At 62.2% G+C, this 16,398-nt stretch overlaps 2 protein-coding genes across 5 annotated transcripts; both read left to right on the forward strand.

Annotated features, from left to right (window-relative positions):
* Positions 1-89: 89 nt before the first annotated feature.
* On the forward strand, positions 90-12,038 carry ANAPC2 (anaphase promoting complex subunit 2). 4 transcript variants are annotated; one of them, XM_087418717.1, is made up of 13 exons: positions 90-248; positions 512-1,149; positions 2,215-2,347; positions 3,319-3,493; positions 3,911-4,030; positions 4,486-4,603; positions 5,268-5,449; positions 5,857-5,998; positions 6,354-6,429; positions 6,515-6,718; positions 10,984-11,113; positions 11,359-11,594; positions 11,693-12,038. In XM_087418717.1, exons 1-13 carry the CDS (start codon positions 147-149, stop codon positions 11,903-11,905), a joined length of 2,469 nt encoding a protein of 822 aa, XP_087274843.1. In that variant the 5' UTR covers positions 90-146; the 3' UTR covers positions 11,906-12,038. The 4 variants fall into 4 exon arrangements, with proteins under 4 accessions (XP_087274843.1, XP_004423741.2, XP_087274845.1 ...); XM_004423684.3 differs by having other exon boundaries at positions 97-248; positions 527-1,149; XM_087418719.1 differs by having other exon boundaries at positions 129-209; positions 527-1,149.
* Positions 12,039-12,121: 83 nt separating this feature from the next.
* On the forward strand, positions 12,122-16,288 carry TMEM210 (transmembrane protein 210). The gene is made up of 4 exons (XM_004423806.3): positions 12,122-14,694; positions 14,836-14,971; positions 15,166-15,195; positions 15,382-16,288. Exons 1-4 carry the CDS (start codon positions 14,607-14,609, stop codon positions 15,581-15,583), a joined length of 456 nt encoding a protein of 151 aa, XP_004423863.1. The 5' UTR covers positions 12,122-14,606; the 3' UTR covers positions 15,584-16,288.
* Positions 16,289-16,398: the final 110 nt, after the last annotated feature.

Raw genomic sequence — 16,398 nt, forward strand, 5'->3', positions numbered from 1 at the left:
GCTGCCCGCGCCTGCGCACTGCCTCCAGACGGCGCGCCCACCGTACGTCACTGCCGCGCGCCTCGTGTGCGTCATCTCCCTGCGCGCCCAGCCCTCCCTCACCGCCGCGCGTCGCGCCGGGCGGCTGTGGGAGCGGGTGGACGCAGATGGCGGCGGCGGGGCACGGCGACCCCGCGCCTTCACAGGAGCTGCTGGTGGCCTGGAATACCGTGAGCACCGGGCTGGTGCCGCCGGCAGCGCTGGGGCTGGTGAGGCCTGGGAGGAGGCTTTGTTGGGGCGCCCGCCCTCGGGTTGCTGCAGCGCCGTCCTCGCCGGCCCCTGTCCTGCCTCTTCTTCCACGGTCCCTCCTCATTTGGCTTCCCGCAGCCCTTCCCTGGCATCGGCCCGGCATCCGCGCGCCGCGGACTAGGGGCAGCGGGGTTTCCGCAGCCTCCCCTCCATCTGGCCCTTCCCCGCCTCTCCCCAGCCGTCACCGCCTTCCCCATCTCTTCGCTGTGTTCCCTTCTCACAGTTGTCTGCGCTCCAGGCGTCCTCCCGGACCAGCGGTGCGGTCCCGCCGAAGGAGGAGGAGCTCCGGGCGGCGGTGGAGGTGCTGAGGTGCCACGGTCTGCACTCAGTCCTGGAGGAGTGGTTCGTAGAGGTGCTGCAAAACGACCTGCAGGCCAACATCTCGCTGGAATTCTGGAATGCCATCTCCCAGCGCGAGAACTGTGCCGACGAGCCCCAGTGCCTTCTGCTGCTCCTTGACGCTTTTGGCCTGCTGGAGAACCGCCTGGATCCCTACCTGCATAGCCTGGAGCTCCTGGAGAAATGGACTCGCCTGGGCTTGCTGATGGGCACCGGTGCTCAGGGGCTGCGGGAAAAGGTCCACACCACTTTGCGGGGCGTCCTGTTCTTTTCCACTCCCAGAATCTTTCAGGAAATGATCCAGCGCCTGTATGGGCGCTTCTTGAGAGTCTATATGCAGAGTAAGAGGAAAGGGGAAGGGGGCACAGATCCAGAACTGGAGGGGGAATTGGACAGCAGGTATGCCCGCCGCCGGTACTACCGGCTTCTGCAGAGCCCGCTATGTGCGGGATGTGGCAGCGACAAGCAGCAGTGCTGGTGCCGCCAGGCACTGGAGCAGTTCCACCAGCTCAGCCAGGTCCTGTGAGTACTCCCGCCTGTGTGGCCTTGCCCTGTTCCTCCTTAGTCCCACTTGTTCCCCTGGGTCCAGCTGGCCTCTGCAGAGAGCTGGTGAGCTGGCTGGGGGCTCTGCCACCTGTCCTGATAGCCACGGGCATGACAAGGGGAGGGTCCCCAGGATCCCTGTGCTGTGAGTTTATACCTTTTGTTCTGGACGCAGGTGTGTCTCTCTGTCACTCAGGTAAACCTAGGGTTCCACGCTTTGCTTATGCTGAGACCTCACGTGGTTCCAAGTTTCGTGGGCCACGCAGAATTCTGCTGTGCTTTCTGTAGGCTCTCCAGGGGAGGAATGATGTTCGTTCTACCCTGTAATTGCAAAAAGTGGGCTTGTTATTTTTCTTCTCCAGAGAGAGTTGGACATTAGGCTGACATGTTGGGCAAGCGATTGCCTTTGCAGCCCTTTGAAGTGGAAAGGTTGTTGTCGTTGTCATTGTCGTTAGAACCAGGTTGTGTTGTATGGGTCCTACACTCTCTGTGGCCATTTATGATGATTTTGTCACTTCAAGTGGCGTGGCAGCAGTACAGCTGTTGGGGAGAGACTTTTAGCTGGACCCAGGGAGTGGTCCTGTTGCTGGCAGGGGTCAGGGAGGCCCTGAAGGGCTTCTGCTGGGTTCATCCCAGGTGAAGGTGACGCAGAAAGGTTCTTTTTCATTTTTTCTTGCATTTGTTTGCCATTGTAGACGAGAGTATGCACTGAAAGGCACTTAAAGACAGCAGTATCTATATTTATGTGGCCAGAGTAGGGATGTATTTAGGTGTTGTTTCACAGCCGTTTCTAGATGAGGCCTTGATCCCTGATAGCCACACACGCTGCTCACCTGGGGAAGGCCAGTGCCCTGGCCTGGGCAGAGAGGCCAGCTGGGGAGGGCGGGCGGTGGCTTGTCCGTGCTCCCTCATCCCAGCGGCTTTGAGGAAGAACCCTTGGTACAGTTGTGCCCCCACCAGGAGGGCCCTGGAGAGGTGTGTGCCCACTGTGGGGGGTGGGGGTGTGTGTGCTCTGCGTGTTCCACGGGCAGGGCTCTCCTCCAGACATAGGCTCAGTCTGCTGGAGCGGGTCAGTGCTGAGGCCGTGACCACCACCCTGCACCAAGTGACTCGGGAGCGGATGGAGGACCGCTGCCGGGGCGAGTACGAGCGCTCCTTCCTGCGTGAGTTCCACAAGGTGAGGACGTCCCTCCTCGAGCCTGATCCCTGGGGATGGGGGATAGGCTTCTGGCAAACCTGAGACTCTGGCTTTGGAAGCAGCCAGAGTGTGGAGGCCAGTCCTTCTGGGCCTGCCCTAGTGACAGCAAGGAAAGCCTGTGACATGCTCGGCGAGGTCTGTGCAGAATCACCTGGTTAGAGGCAGTGCCAAGGTCTGAGGTGTCCCATTGAGGGGCCTCAGAGTGCCCACGCTGTTGGGTGTGGTCTGGGGCTCTGCTCTGGTCTCCTCAGAGTCATGGAGCAGCTGGCTCCAGCCTCAGCGGCCGTCTAGCCTGCTTCCACTTACCACCTGTTCTCCTCGGTTTCCTAGTGTCCACCTTATGAGGGTGCAGATTAGCCGCAATGGGGGATTCAAAGCAAGTGTCTCTCCCCGCAGGAGTGGTCTGAAGTGGGTGGCAGCCTGGAGGCCTGGTAGGGGCAGCTGTGCTGCCTCCAGGTGGCAGAGTGTCGGGGTGGTCTCATCAGTGGTTGGGTGGTCTATGGGGGGACGTGTGTGTCTTCGGGTTCGTGTGGCAGTATGTCCTGTAGGTTTATATGTGTGCGCTCAGAAATGTTCTCACTATATGGTACGTTGTTTACACGTGGCGGGGGCCAGTCGTGTATGTGGCCTCAGGGCAAGTCTGTCCACTCAGGCGGAGGCGAGCACAAGCTGCTATGTGCCCTACGTTAGGGCCACTGTTGCCAGAGATAAGCATGGGCACTGAGGCACGTGGAGGGGCATGGGGGTGCATTGATGGAGGATCTGGGACGCCACCTTTGTTTTCCTCATCCTGCTGATTTCCATGTGCTCCTGGCCTCCAGAGCAGGTGGCCTTGGGGACTCCCTGGGGCCTGGCCGGCAGAGTGGGTAGCTGTGGGCTTCTCCCAGCTTCTCTTCTGAGTCACGCTGGGTCTCAGCCCCCACCGCCCCACACCTGTGCTCTCCCGACAGTGGATCGAGAGGGTGGTCGGCTGGCTGGGCAAGGTGTTCTTGCAGGACGGCCCCACCAGACCTGCGTCCCCTGAGGCTGGCAACATGCTGCGCCGCTGGCGCTGCCACGTGCAGAGGTTCTTCTACCGCGTCTATGCCAGCCTGCGCATTGAGGAGCTCTTCAGCATCATCCGAGGTCAGCCCCCGGCCCACCTGCCTTCCCTGTGCCTTTGCCCTTCCGCTGTGCGGGTGGCCAGGAGCACCTGGAGCGTGCTGTCCAAGTGTGTCCCAGTGGGACTCCTCCCAGCCCAGTGTCGGGATCAGGTGTGGCAGGGTGCCTGATGGTGTTTCTGGGCGTTCACCCCTGCCCGTCAGTCTCATGTCCTTGCTCTGGACTGGCCCTTGGGCATTGTTCCGTCCGTCTGCCCTGTAGGGCGTTGTGGTCAAGTGTGTGGGCATGTGAAGGCGCAGGGGCGATGTGCGGCACCTGCAAGTGTCGGTACTGGTCATCAGATGTAGGTGTAGCTGCAGGAGCCCTAGGTCGGCACCTACTATCTCACGTGCAGTGTGCGCGCCCTGGGTGTGCGTGCAAAGCCTGGCCCTCTTCTTGCAGACTTCCCAGACTCCCGGCCAGCCGTCGAGGACCTCAAGTACTGCCTAGAGAGGACTGACCAGAGGCAGCAGCTGCTCGTGTCTCTCAAGGCCGCCCTGGAGACGCGGCTCCTCCACCCAGGTTCCTCGCGCTCTGCCAACCCTGCCGGCGCCCTGCTCAGCCCTCAGGGCCCAGACCCAGGAGCCCCAGGGTCCAGTGTCCCAGCCTGCAGGGCCTAGGCGGGGAGCGGATTAAGTTTTGTGCAGTTTTCGGGGGGCTGGGGGACTCTCTGCTTCACCCTCCTTCAAAGGGAGTTGTGATAACTGACAAGTTTGGCTTGGGGGCAGCGGCGGTGCATGATCCCCTCAGAACAGACCGCCTGGTGAGGGGAGGGCTTGGATCTTGGAAAGTTCTGGAGAAAGTGTGAGTCGCGAGGGGGTGGGTGGGGAAGGGGGCAGCTTCAGTGGATTGCGCCAGTTTCCTGGGAAGTGGGGTCCAGTGGTGACTTGAAGACCACCTGACCAGTGTGTGGCTGCCCCGATGTCCCTGTGTTGTCCTGGGCGCCACCGCGACCACGTCTCTTCTCCTGGCCGTAGGTGTCAACACGTGCGACATCATTACCCTCTACATTTCCGCCATCAAGGCGCTGCGCGTGCTGGACCCCTCCATGGTCGTCCTGGAGGTGGCCTGTGAGCCCATCCGCCGCTACCTGAGGTGGGCGCCCTGCTGGCCCCGGGAGCCGCTCAGACTCAGGGCAGCCGAGCTCTCGTGGGTCCTGCAGCTGGGGGAGTGGCCCTCGGGACACCAAGGCCCCTCCGTCCCTCCTGCTGGGCCGAGCGGCCTTGCCCTTCGTCTTGCTGGCACCAGCTCCTATCCTGTCGCTCAGTGTCACCATGCCTGTGTGCAGACTCGGGGGGCCCCGCCTGCGCCCCTCTCTCCCCCCGCCCTCTCCCAGCAGAGAGAGGTGCCCCTGCTCAGCTCTGCGTCATGCTGACCAGGCCCGAGGCTGTTGGGGCGGAGCAGGGCCCTGAGCAGAGACTCGGGCTGTCCGTTGGAGGACGTGTTTGAACAGGGGCCGTGGCACAGCCGCCCAGAAACCTCGGGGCTGGGGCTGGGGGCATATGGAGCTGCCCTGACTCATGTCTGCTGCTTCTCGGCCATGAGCAGCGTGGCCTTGGGTCTGTCTCGTCAGCTCAGCTCCTGCTGCTCCCAGAAAGGGGTGGTCTTTTTTTGTTTTCTTTTTGAGAAAAAGTCTGATAGGCCTGTTTTTAGCACATGGCCGATTCGCGCTGGCTGCAGGGGTCAGGTGGGGTTGTGTGGTCAGGCGGGGCGGGTAGCGAGAGGCGCCATGTGGGCCAGCGTTACTCACACCCAGCAGGACGCGGGAGGACACTGTGCGGCAGATCGTGGCTGGGCTGACAGGGGACTCAGATGGGACAGGAGACTTGGCCGTTGAGCTGTCCAAGACGGACCCAGCAAGCCTGGAGACTGGCCAGGACAGTGAGGACGACTCTGGCGAGCCCGAGGACTGGGTCCCTGACCCTGTGGACGCCGACCCAGGTCGGCCCTCGCCAGCCCCACCAGGCTCTGAATTGTGAGGGAGGGTCCAGTGGGCTCTCTGCTCTTGAGTTTGTTGCCATGAGTACTCTGGGACTTGAGGAGGGGTCAGTGGTCAGTGCCCAACCCAGCCTGGTTCCCCAGGGTGCTTCAGCCAGCTTAGGTGGGCTTGTGGGGTAGGCTGTGTCTCCATTTAGGACCGTAGGAGAGCACCTGCTTGCCCCCTTGCCTCTGGAAGAGCCTGCTCCAGCTGCTGGAGGAGCGGATTCCTGGGCGGCTTGTGTACCCCCGCCCCCACGTGGGGTCCAGACCCGGGCCTCACGGGCTCGGCAGGGTGGGCCTTACCTGAGCACAGATGATGTTGCCTCCGTCCCTGCGAGGTGCCAGTGGTGCCCTCTCGTGCTGTGCAGGGAAGTCCAGCTCCAAGCGGCGTTCCTCGGACATCATCAGCCTGCTGGTCAGCATCTACGGCAGCAAGGACCTCTTCATCAATGAGTACCGCTCGCTGCTGGCCGACCGCCTCCTGCACCAGTTCAGCTTCAGCCCCGAGCGGTGAGGCCTGCAAAGCCCCGCTGGGCTCCAGGGGGCGCTGCCGCCCGTGCTGCACTTTGTCGGCCCCAGTGTGTCCGTGACAGCTGGATCCCTTAAGGCCAGGCAGGGAGCGGCCTGTGCTCAACCGCTGCCCCGGGGAGGCCTGGGGGCAGCCTGGGAGCCTGTGGAAGCAGGTCTTGGACTTGCCGGCCCCTGCCAGGGTGGAGCAGGCGCAGGGCTGCGATAGCTGGAGCTGCGCTTCCTGCCTCTTGCTGGCCTGGGGGCGCCCCTGCAGCCCATCTGGAGGCGTTGGGCGCACTGCTGCGGGTGCCGGTTGGGGGGTCACACCACGCCCCTCAGACATGCATCTTTCCAGGGAGATCCGCAACGTGGAGCTGCTGAAGCTACGCTTTGGCGAGGCCCCGATGCACTTCTGCGAGGTCATGCTGAAGGTGGGTGCCCTGGGCTCCCCGCCCACCTGGCCCCGTCCCCCCAGCCTAGCCGCAGGACCTGCGTGAGACCCATCTCCTCCCCCAGGACATGGCAGACTCCCGCCGCATCAATGCCAATATCCGCGAGGAGGACGAGAAGCGGCCGGCGGAGGAGCAGCCACCGTTTGGGGTCTATGCCGTCATCCTGTCCAGTGAGTTCTGGCCCCCCTTCAAGGACGAGAAGCTGGAGGTCCCCGAGGACATCAGGGAGGCCCTGGAGGTCTACTGCAAGAAGTATGAGAAGCTGAAGGTACTGCCCGCCTCCCTGTGGCGGGGTCCGGTCGGCGGGCGGGCTGTTCCTGACCTGGTGACCCTTCCAAACTCGGCCCTCCCAGGATGGTGCCGGGCTGTGCAGGGGCAGCTGGGTGTGGCCGTCTCTGCAGTCAACGTTTGCTCCCCCTGCCGTCCCCACCTAGGAGCCTGTGCGTGTGCATGTGTGCATGGGCGTGCGAGCATGTGCTCCCGCACGCACCCGGGGTGGGGATGCATCTCCTGTCTGGGCTTCCTCTTCCACTGTCCACTCTCTGGCCTCTCAGACCGGGGGGTGGGGTGCTGCGCCTGCCCCAGGCAGAGTTGGGGCTGTGGCGTCTGCCCAGGAGCGTCCAGGAAGTCTCCAGATTGCTTTTGAGGCATTTGACCTCTGTGACTCGGACCTTTCCCAGCTTACTTCTCTGGAAGCTGCTTTCCTGTGAGCTAGGGTGCTGGAGCACCAGCACTGTGCTGACTGCTGTCAGGGTCCCAGGGGCCTGGGCTCAGAGAAGGAGAGGGACCGGAGCACCGGAGGCATGTGGTGTGGTCAGGGGTGCGGCCTGGATGCGGACTGGCCTAGTTTAGTTCTTGTTTCTTCCGGCAGCTGAGTCCAGCATTCCTGGGGCGGGGAGTCCAGGTGGGAGGTGTGGGAAGATGGGGCTTGGTGTGGACAGGGGTTGAGAGTACATAGGGAGGACTCTTCCTTCCATGAGATGGTTCAGCAGAGATGTGTCGGGAGAGAGGAGGGAGTTAGGACTCATACCAGGTTTTTGGGGACAGATGGAGGAGCAGGCTCTGGGGCATTCAGTCTCACAAGTGGGTTGTGGGGCCTGAGAAGGCACAGGGTGCAGCCCAGCGAGCACTCGGGCCTGAGGGGATGCCGGGCACCCAAGCGAGGCCGAGTCCAGCAGGACCTAGGGTGCAGAACCTGAGCCCCAGGAGCACCCAGGACACCCCCAGAGATGGGGGGCGGGCAGCAGCCAGGGCTCAAGGAGCCCTCAGGACGAAGCCCTGGGAGGGAGGCAGGTGGGGCTGGGGTGGAGTGGGGTGGGGGGCCGAGCAGGGCTGGGCGGTAGGAGGGGCGGCAGCTTCTCCAGGTTTGCTGTGAGAGAGGTGCTGGGTGTAGATGCATTTGGTGTTACAGGCCAGGAACCTAGTTGCTAGGAGAGGAGGGCTCAGTGCAGGACAGCCAGTCCCTAGAGGGGAGCTTCCTTCCAGAGACAGGTGAGGGCGGGATCCTGGAGTGGGGAGGCTCCAGTGAGCGCTGGCTGCCAGGCCTCCCCACTTCCCGCTCCTGTCCATGGTGTGGCACTCGCTCTGTGGAGCCTGCCAGCACTGCAGACGCCTCCCCCTGGTTGAGGAGATCTGTGTGCTCGGTGCCCCCCTGCCTCTTCTGGCTGACCCGTTGGTGTGCAGCCTCCCTCTGCTCTGTATTACCCCTGCCAGGGGAGGCCCTGCTGGCTTCTACCAGGGTCTCCACTTGGGTCCTGGGGACCACGCAGGGTCCTGGCTCAATGTACCTGATGTGATGGCCACACCCCAGTACCCTTGGTCTTAACTCCAGCTAAACACTGGAGTGGCTAGGGCAGGTCCCAGGGCTGTGTTGAGAGGGCAGCCTGTGGCCATGGTGCCTCTGTCTCTGACCAGCTGAACTCCTGGCCTGAGGACCATGCTGGACATATGTGGGTGGCTATGCAGCCCACAGAGCATCCTTGCCCATGCTGTCTGCTGCTGGGCCTTGCATCTGCCCCACTACTGGCTGGAGTGGTGGCTGTAAAGGTCGTGCCCTTGGAACCAGAGCGCCTGGCTGCACCTCTACTGGTTGCGACCCAGGCAACCTGCGACTCTGCTTCAGTTTGCTCTGCAAAGTGGAGATGGTTGTTGGCTCCCCTTTACGAGCTGTGGGGATTGTAGAAGGACTCAGAGCAGTGTGTGGCCCTGTGACTGTACCGGTGTCCTGGGGGCGGCCGTAACCAAGTACCACAAATGGAGGCTTAAAACAACAGAAGTTTATTCTCTCGGTTCTGGCAACTAGAAGTCCAAAATCAAGGTGTCGTGGGATTGTGCTCCCTCCAAAGGCTCCGGAGGGGAGGCCTTCCTACCTCATCCAGCCTCTGGTGGCTGTAGGCACTTCTTGGCTTGTAGCTGCACCACTCCAACCTCTGACTCTGTCAGCACGTGGCTTCTCCCTGTCTTTCTCTCTCTCTGAATTTTCCTCTCCCTATAAGGATGCCAAGTCGTATTGGATTAAGGGCTCACCCATCCTGTTCTAGTACGACTTCATCTTAAATAATTACATCTGTGCTGACCCGACTTCCAAATAAGGTTACATTTTGAGGTACTGGGGGTTAGGGCTTTAACATCTTTTGGGGGGTCACAATTAAACCCATAAGAGTCCACCCTCTTGTCCCCTAAAATTCATGTTCTTCTCACATAAAAAATACATTCAGCTAATTCTAACATCCCCAAGAGTCTTGACTTTTCCAGCACCAACTCTAAGTTCTATCTCATCTACACGTCAACTCAAGGCCCCAGATCTCGGCATCTAAAGAGCGTCTCAGTCAGTTCAGGAATGGTTCCTCCTGGAGCACAGTGCCCCTCAGCTGTGGACCTGCGAAACCAGACACGTAGTTGTCTGCTTCCAAAGGACAGTTGTGGGACAGGTGTAGGGCAGACACCCCCATTCCAAAATGGAGAAGCCACCAGGAAGGAAGCCAGGTAGGGGTCACAGGCCCGAAGCAGTCTGAAACCCAGTGGAGGAAATTCGATTTGATTTCGAGGACTGAGAAAATTTTCCTTGGCTTGAGGCCATCTTCTCAGCCTGCAGGGGCGGTCCCCGCACCAGGCCGGGCCTCAGCACCCCAGCTCCCCTCAGACTCATGCTCTCATTGGCCGTCTCTCCGTTTTGGTCCAGGCTGGCAGCATTCTGCTGGTATAAAATCCTCAGCAACCTGTTGGCCTCCAAGCAGGTAATGGGCGTCCAAGCTGTCGGAGGTGGACCCTCACGTCTTTCCTGGACAGCCTCTCTCTGTCCTGGCTTCTCTGAGCCTGCCGGCTAGCCCCACCATTACATGCTCATCTCTTTGGCCACACTCATGGCTTTGTCTCCAGAGCACAAAGAAAAATGTCCAGATCAAGTGCTGCCTCCTCTGGCTCACCACTTCCTTCCTCGGTTTTTTCCTGTGTGTTTTACTACCAGCAGCAAGGAGACACCAGGCTGCACCTTGCGCACTTTGCTTGGAAATCTCCTTGGCTAAATATCCAAGGTCGTCACTTGCAAGTTCTGCTCCACACCCAGCAGAACACAGCTCTGTCAAGTCTCTGCCACCTTCTGACGAGGGTCGCCCATCTGCTTTCCACTGACATGTGTTCCTTTCCACAGCCCTCGCCAGGGTGGCCTCTGCTGTCTGTGTTTCTACTGACAGTCTCTTTAGCGCAATCCAGGCTTTTTACAACCTGTGGCCCAGAACTCTCCCAGCCTCCACCCATCACCCAGCTCCACAGCCACTTCCACATTTTTAGGTATCTGTTACAGCAGCACCCCCATCCCAGGACCAAAATCTGAATTGCGTTCCTGTGGCCCCGTTAACAAAGAACCACAAACCAGGTGGCTTAAAATAGCAGCAATGTCTGGTCTCGGTTCTGGAGGCCTCTGGAGTCTGAGGCCACGGTGCCAGCAGGGCTGGGCTCCCTTGAGAGCTGCAGGAGAGAGTCCTTCCTGCCTCTTCCAGTGTCTGGTGGTGCCGGCAGTCCTCGGTGTTTCTTGGCTTGTAGCCACATCACTCCCGTCTCTGCCTCCATCTTCACGCCTTTGTGTGTCTGTCTTCACACCATCTTACTTCTTCTTGGAAGAACACCAATCATATTAGATGAGGGCCCACCGGACTCCAGGGAGGCCTCATCTTAACTAATTACATCTGCAGCAACCCTGATTCCGAGTCAGGTCCGGTTCCGAGGTCCTGGGCGGGTAAGATGTGGATGTCTGTTTTGGAGACAGTTCAACTCATAGCAGCAGCCCTTGCCATTAGGTGCTCACTGTTAGGCCCTCATTGTTAGGTCCTCACCGTTACGTTGTGGTGGTTGAAGGAGTGGGGACCAGAGCCCCACTGTATGCTCATCCTGCTGCTGACTGCCTGCCAGCCTGCTGGGAGTGTGGGGAGCAGGTCAGGGAGCCCTTTCCCCATTTGGGGTCAGGTAGCAGAGCCTCGTCCAGCTGGGCCTAGCCGGACCCGCTGGGCTGCCTGTGCTGACCCTGGCCCTCCCCAGGCCATGCGGACCCTCAGCTGGAAGCACACCCTCGGCCTGGTGACCATGGACGTGGAGCTGGCCGACCGCACCCTGTCTGTGGCGGTGACCCCTGTGCAGGCGGTGGTCTTGCTGTACTTCCAGGACCAAGGTGAGCCCACTGGCCCCCAACTGGCCTGCCCCAGCCACACCTCCTGGGGGCCAGTGCTGGGCACGGCTCTCTGTCTGCCGGGGTGGGGGGACCATGCAGGCAGCAACCCCTTCCTCCCCTTTCCTATGGGACCTGGCTGGGCCTCCTGGTCCTGCTGACCTCTGGGAAGCTGAGCTGGGCTAACGAGGCAGAGGGAGGCTCGGCCTTGCCCAGTCTGCCAAGAGTGCCTGGCTGACCCCGCACAGCCAGTTGGACCCTGGAGGACCTGAGCAAGGTGGTGAAGATGCCCGTGGCGCTGCTGCGCCGGCGGATGTCGGTGTGGCTGCAGCAGGGCGTGCTGCGGGAGGAGCCTGCTGGCACCTTCTCTGTGGTGGAGGAGGAGCGGCCCCAGGACCGAGACAACATGGTGCTCATCGACAGCGACGAGGAGAGCGACTCGGGCATGGCCTCTCAGGCCGACCAGAAGGAGGAGGAGCTGCTGGTGTGTGAGGTGGGGGGTGGTGGCCTGCTTGTGCCTCTGTGTGGTGGTCGCCTGGAGGGTGGCCTGCCTGACGGCCAGCCTGGACACTGTCCCCCCAGCTCTTCTGGACGTACATCCAGGCCATGCTGACCAACCTGGAGAGCCTCTCGCTGGAGCGCATCTACAGCATGCTGCGCATGTTCGTGGTGACGGGCCCCGCACTGGCCGAGATCGACCTGCAGGAGCTCCAGGGCTTCCTGCAGAAGAAGGTGCGCGACCAGCAGCTCATCTACTCGGCCGGTGTCTACCGCCTGCCCAAGAACTGCAGCTGACCTGCCAGGCCCTTCCCACGCCATCCCTGCCTCATCCCTGCCTCGGCATGTCCTCCCCAGGTCCCCCACCCGCACCCCCCCATGCCCCTGCCCAGCCCCCAGAGTGCAGAGTAAAGCAGATGGTTCTTCACTCTTTCCCTGTCCTGGTGGCTTTATGGGCCCCTCAGGGACACGTGATACAGCTTCTCCCCCCAGACAGGCCTCCACCTCAACCTGGCAGGGCCTGGCTCCCTGGGAGCAGGTGAGGGAAGCTGCACGAGTGGCCAGGCCCAGCCCTGGCCTACACCCCTGCCTTTGGGCTCCAAACCTGAAGGAACCCTGGGATCTGGGTGTCTCTGGACTGCATGGGCTGGGGAAGGGCCTCAAATCTGAAGCCCGAGGCTCAAGCAGCAGTGCACCAGGGGTTGGCTGCCCTTGAGCCACCTCAGGGCCTCCAGCTCCAGCCTCACTCCTCTGGCCTTTGAAAGGAGCCTTCGGGTCATCCTGCCTCTGCCCAGCCTGAGGGTGTGGCCCCCAGGTGCTGAGCCGAGAGCCCCAGGGCTGCTGCTGGGACGTGTGGGCCCCACAAGAGGCAAGTGGTGGCCGAGAATCTGCTGCTAAGCCAAGACTTTGCCACCTCTCCAGCAGGAGGGGCTGCCTGGGACACGCCCTTGTGGCGAGGAGGACCCGGCATTTGTCCATCTGCCCCGCATAGGGTCGGGCTGCTGCAGGCTTCGGGGCTCACGATGAAGTGTGCTTTCAGAAGGCCAGTTACTTCCGTGCTGCGAGACATGTGGCCTCGGTGCTCACATGCTAAGGTGAAGGACCCCGTGAGCCCAGCCTTCCCAGGCGCAGGGGCGTGGGGCTGATGCGTCCAGAGCACTGGGTCCTGTCTAAGGCCCATACTGGGGCCCGCCACTGCCCAGGTCCCAGGAGGCAGGGGAAGGCATTGGTTCTGCCCAGGCCCGAGGCCTTCACAGCTGCCCTGGGCACTACAGCCTCTGTTGCTGAGACCTTCACTGGTCTAGCAGGAACCGCTCTAGTCCGGCGGCGCTGTCCTCACAGGCAACAAAGGCCCTTTGGAACCAGCGCCTCCGCTGTGCTGCTCCTGCCTGCTCGCGGTGCATCCCAGGCCCCGCACAGCTTCCGGGTCCCCACCAGGCTGCCTCCCAGCCCAGCGCTCACCCTACCTCTCTGCTTTGGCCTGTTCCACGTGGGGTCCTGACGGCAGTCCCACTTCCAGGACTTGCCCCTCTCACTCTAGAGAGTTCTGTTTGCACGGGGTTTGAAGGGGGAAATGGTAGGAGTGAGGCCCCTAGCCTTAGCAATTTGAGGAGTCTGATGAGCCAACAGCCCCCTCCCTTGGGCTCTGCGCACCAGTCCGCTCCAGTGCTGGCTGTGCTATGGGCATAAGAGGGCTTCCCGCCCTCCTCTGAGTGCTGCTGGAGGCCCCGCCTGGCACTGGGCTGGGTGCACCTTCGTCATCCTAACCAGGATGCAAACCGGCTGGACTGGCCTAGCAGGGTGGCAGCACCAGCCCCCGGGCACTGGCACACCTGTTCCTTGTCCCTTTGGACTCAAGTTTGTGGACAAGTGTAGTAAAGTCCAGCGTGTCTTGGGTCACAGTATCACTCATGAGGCACAGAAGTGTGCCACAAGCTGCTGGCTGTTCCCCGAGGGCCCCACCAAGAGGAGGGCACCTGTGCCAGGGGTCACAGAGGTCCATGGTGGCCAGGGGCCAGCTGGGGCAGAGCTGTGCCCTTCTCCCTGGCACCCAGCGGGGTCATTGTGGGACGGGGCATTTCCTCCTGCTTGTGGTTGGCTTGGCAGGGCCTCAGGGGAGGGGGAAGGGCCAGTGCAGGAAGTGGGGGAGGAGGATGAGGTTAACCCTGACCACACCAGCCTGCAGGCAAGTCCCTTGGGCAGTGCTTGCCTAGTTTGCAGGAAGCTGCACAGGGAACAGACCCTTGGAGGGCCGGGCAGGTGGGCCCTGAGGTGGCAGTGGGCTCTAACTTGAATGCCACGTTTAAGCCAAGCCTTGGATGCTGCCTGCAGTCATTTCTGAGCCACCTGCTCCTAGAGGAGGTTGTTCTGGGAAGGCTGTGGCCTGTGGGTAGCGCCCCCCACCCCCGTCCTGGGTGATTGGGGATCCCTGAGGGGCCCTCCAGACCTGGGCATTGCTGGGGTGTGGGCAGGACCCTCCTCAAAACAGCCAGTGTGAGGGCAGCAGGCACAGGCCCACCCCAGCCTCCTCAGCCCCTGCTTGTCCCTGTCTTGGGGGGAGGGTGGTGACATCGGTCAGCCCCCCCCGCCCCCCACCCCCCGCCAAGCTGCTGCACCTCTTACCCTGAGGCCAAAACTGAGGCCTGGGGCTGCCCGCTGTGGACCTCCAGGTCACTCGGCCACTATCTTCACCTCCTCAGGGGCCCAAGTGTGAGCCCCACCCCTTCCCTGTGAAGCGCCACCCCAAGGCCGGGGCAGCCCCACCATTTTCTCTGCCTCAGATCTGGCCAGTGCACTAGGAGTGGCTCCTGTCCACCGTACCTGACCCCGCTCCCCCCAGGGCTGCCTGCTCAGAGCTCCTCAAATCCAGGTGCCCAGGGGCGAGTGAAGCTCTAGCTGGGGCCCTGCCCCCACCCTCCCTGCCTCACAGCCCAACTGTGACGTCAGCGCCTTCCGACGAGTTCCGTCCAGAGGTTTGCGGTGGGGCCGGGGGCTGGACATGGCCCCCCGTCCCCAGCCTGACTCCTGCCTCGTCGGCAGCCCCCTCGGCCTGATATGTGTGTCCCTTTTGCTCATCCCAGCTGCAGGTGCCGCCTCCTGCCCCCATGCCCTGCCCCAGCCAGGCCCTCCCTGGTCCAGTTAGGCCAGGCGCCTATGTCCTGGTGGCCACACGGTGGGTGGCACCCCAGGGTCTTCCACCGTGGGTGACGATGGCCCTGTCTCTGCAGCTGGAACCTACTGCGAGTGCAGCCTTGGCCTCAGCCGCGAGGCCCTGATCGCCCTGCTCGTGGTGCTGGCGGGTGTCAGTGCCAGCTGCTTCTGTGCTCTCGTCATCGTGGCGGTTGGCGTCCTGCGAGCCAAGGGGTTCGTGAGCCCCAGGACTGGGGTGGGTGGGTGAGGGCCATGATGCCCACCCTGGGCCCTCGGTCTTGCCAGGAGAGGGGCTTGGGAATGGCATTTCCCAGGCTGTGGGGTTGGTGGGGGACGGAGGGCACTTTGGGGGTCCTAGAGGCCAGCCCCATTGTTCCAGGATTCACATCTACCTTTGTCCTCCCCAGTGAAACATGTCCTGGACACATGGACAGCAGGTGAGTGACCCTAGGGGAGGCCCGCCAAGGGTGAGCTGTGTCCCTGCTCCCTGCCCCGGGACGTGCGGTTCACAGACACATCAGGGGCACTGACCCCAGGGCTGGGTGTGCCCTGGGCGGTCAAGGCCTCGTGAGCCGGTGCTGACCACCACCCGCAGCTGGCCTGACCCAGCCCGTGGCGTGCAGGTTGGTGGGGCACTTCGGGGTGCAGGAAGATCACATGGACTTGCACACGGTGCATGTGGAGTCCCACCTTGTGGAGCCTGACCTGGAGGTCTCCATGATGCCGTCCCTGGAGGATCACGGCCTCATGACCATCCCCATGGACTCGACGGCTCCATGTGTGACTCTGGAGGAGCCGCCCTGCCCACCCCCACCACTTGAGTAGGGCTGCACAGCGAGGGGGAAGGGGAATTAAACAGTATTTAGTAGTTCTGTGCTGTCGTCCCTGCCGGCTCCTCCTAGAGCCCCACCCCACTGGGCAGCTGTGTCATGGGGTGGGGAGGGGTCTGAGCGCACCTGGGTCATTTCTTTTATCTTCGATGGGGGTGCCCCGTTTCCACACCAGGCACCCACTGTCCACCTTCCAGGGCAGGGAGCCACACCCTTGGTGTTTCCACTTCCTCCTGCCATGGTCTCAGACCAGCTCCTCCCTGCATCTTCCTGCTGCTTTGTCCCAAGAAGCTGGCAGGGCTCTTGGGCCCCTGCCTCCCCCCACCCCCCTAAACCCCCAGGACAGGACCTACAACTCTGGCGACTCCAGAGGGAGCAGCATTTGACAGGACTTGGGCTGGTGCCCTGCCCCACCCACAAAGTCTCCTTGAGGTTCCAGGAGAGTCCTTAGAGGGCAGGGTGGGGCAGACCTGACCAGGGTCCCCCGCGCCAGGTGTGCAGTTCCTCCTCCACCCCACAACCTGCCTCTGGGCTCAGCCCCATTATGTGCTCGTGCCCCACCAATCATCCGCCATCAGGATGGGACCGTCCCTATGTGGGGGGCCACTGTGTGTGTGCACTAGGGTCACTCTGCTGAGCCAGAGGCGGCGGTGAGGAGCAAGGTGCACTGGGTCCCATTCCGTGTGTGGCATCCATGAGTTCGGTGGGTACAGGGGTGGGTGTGGCGGGGTATCCAGCTGCTCAGGCCTCAGTGGAGCGAGGGGTGGTGGACGAAGCAGGGGAGGAGGGGGGGCGTCTCCTCAGCGCCGC

Source organism: Ceratotherium simum, chromosome 29 (assembly GCF_057802395.1).
Source record: "Ceratotherium simum simum isolate JZ-2026a chromosome 29, ASM5780239v1, whole genome shotgun sequence".
In the NCBI taxonomy this organism is placed as follows: Eukaryota; Metazoa; Chordata; class Mammalia; order Perissodactyla; family Rhinocerotidae; genus Ceratotherium; species Ceratotherium simum.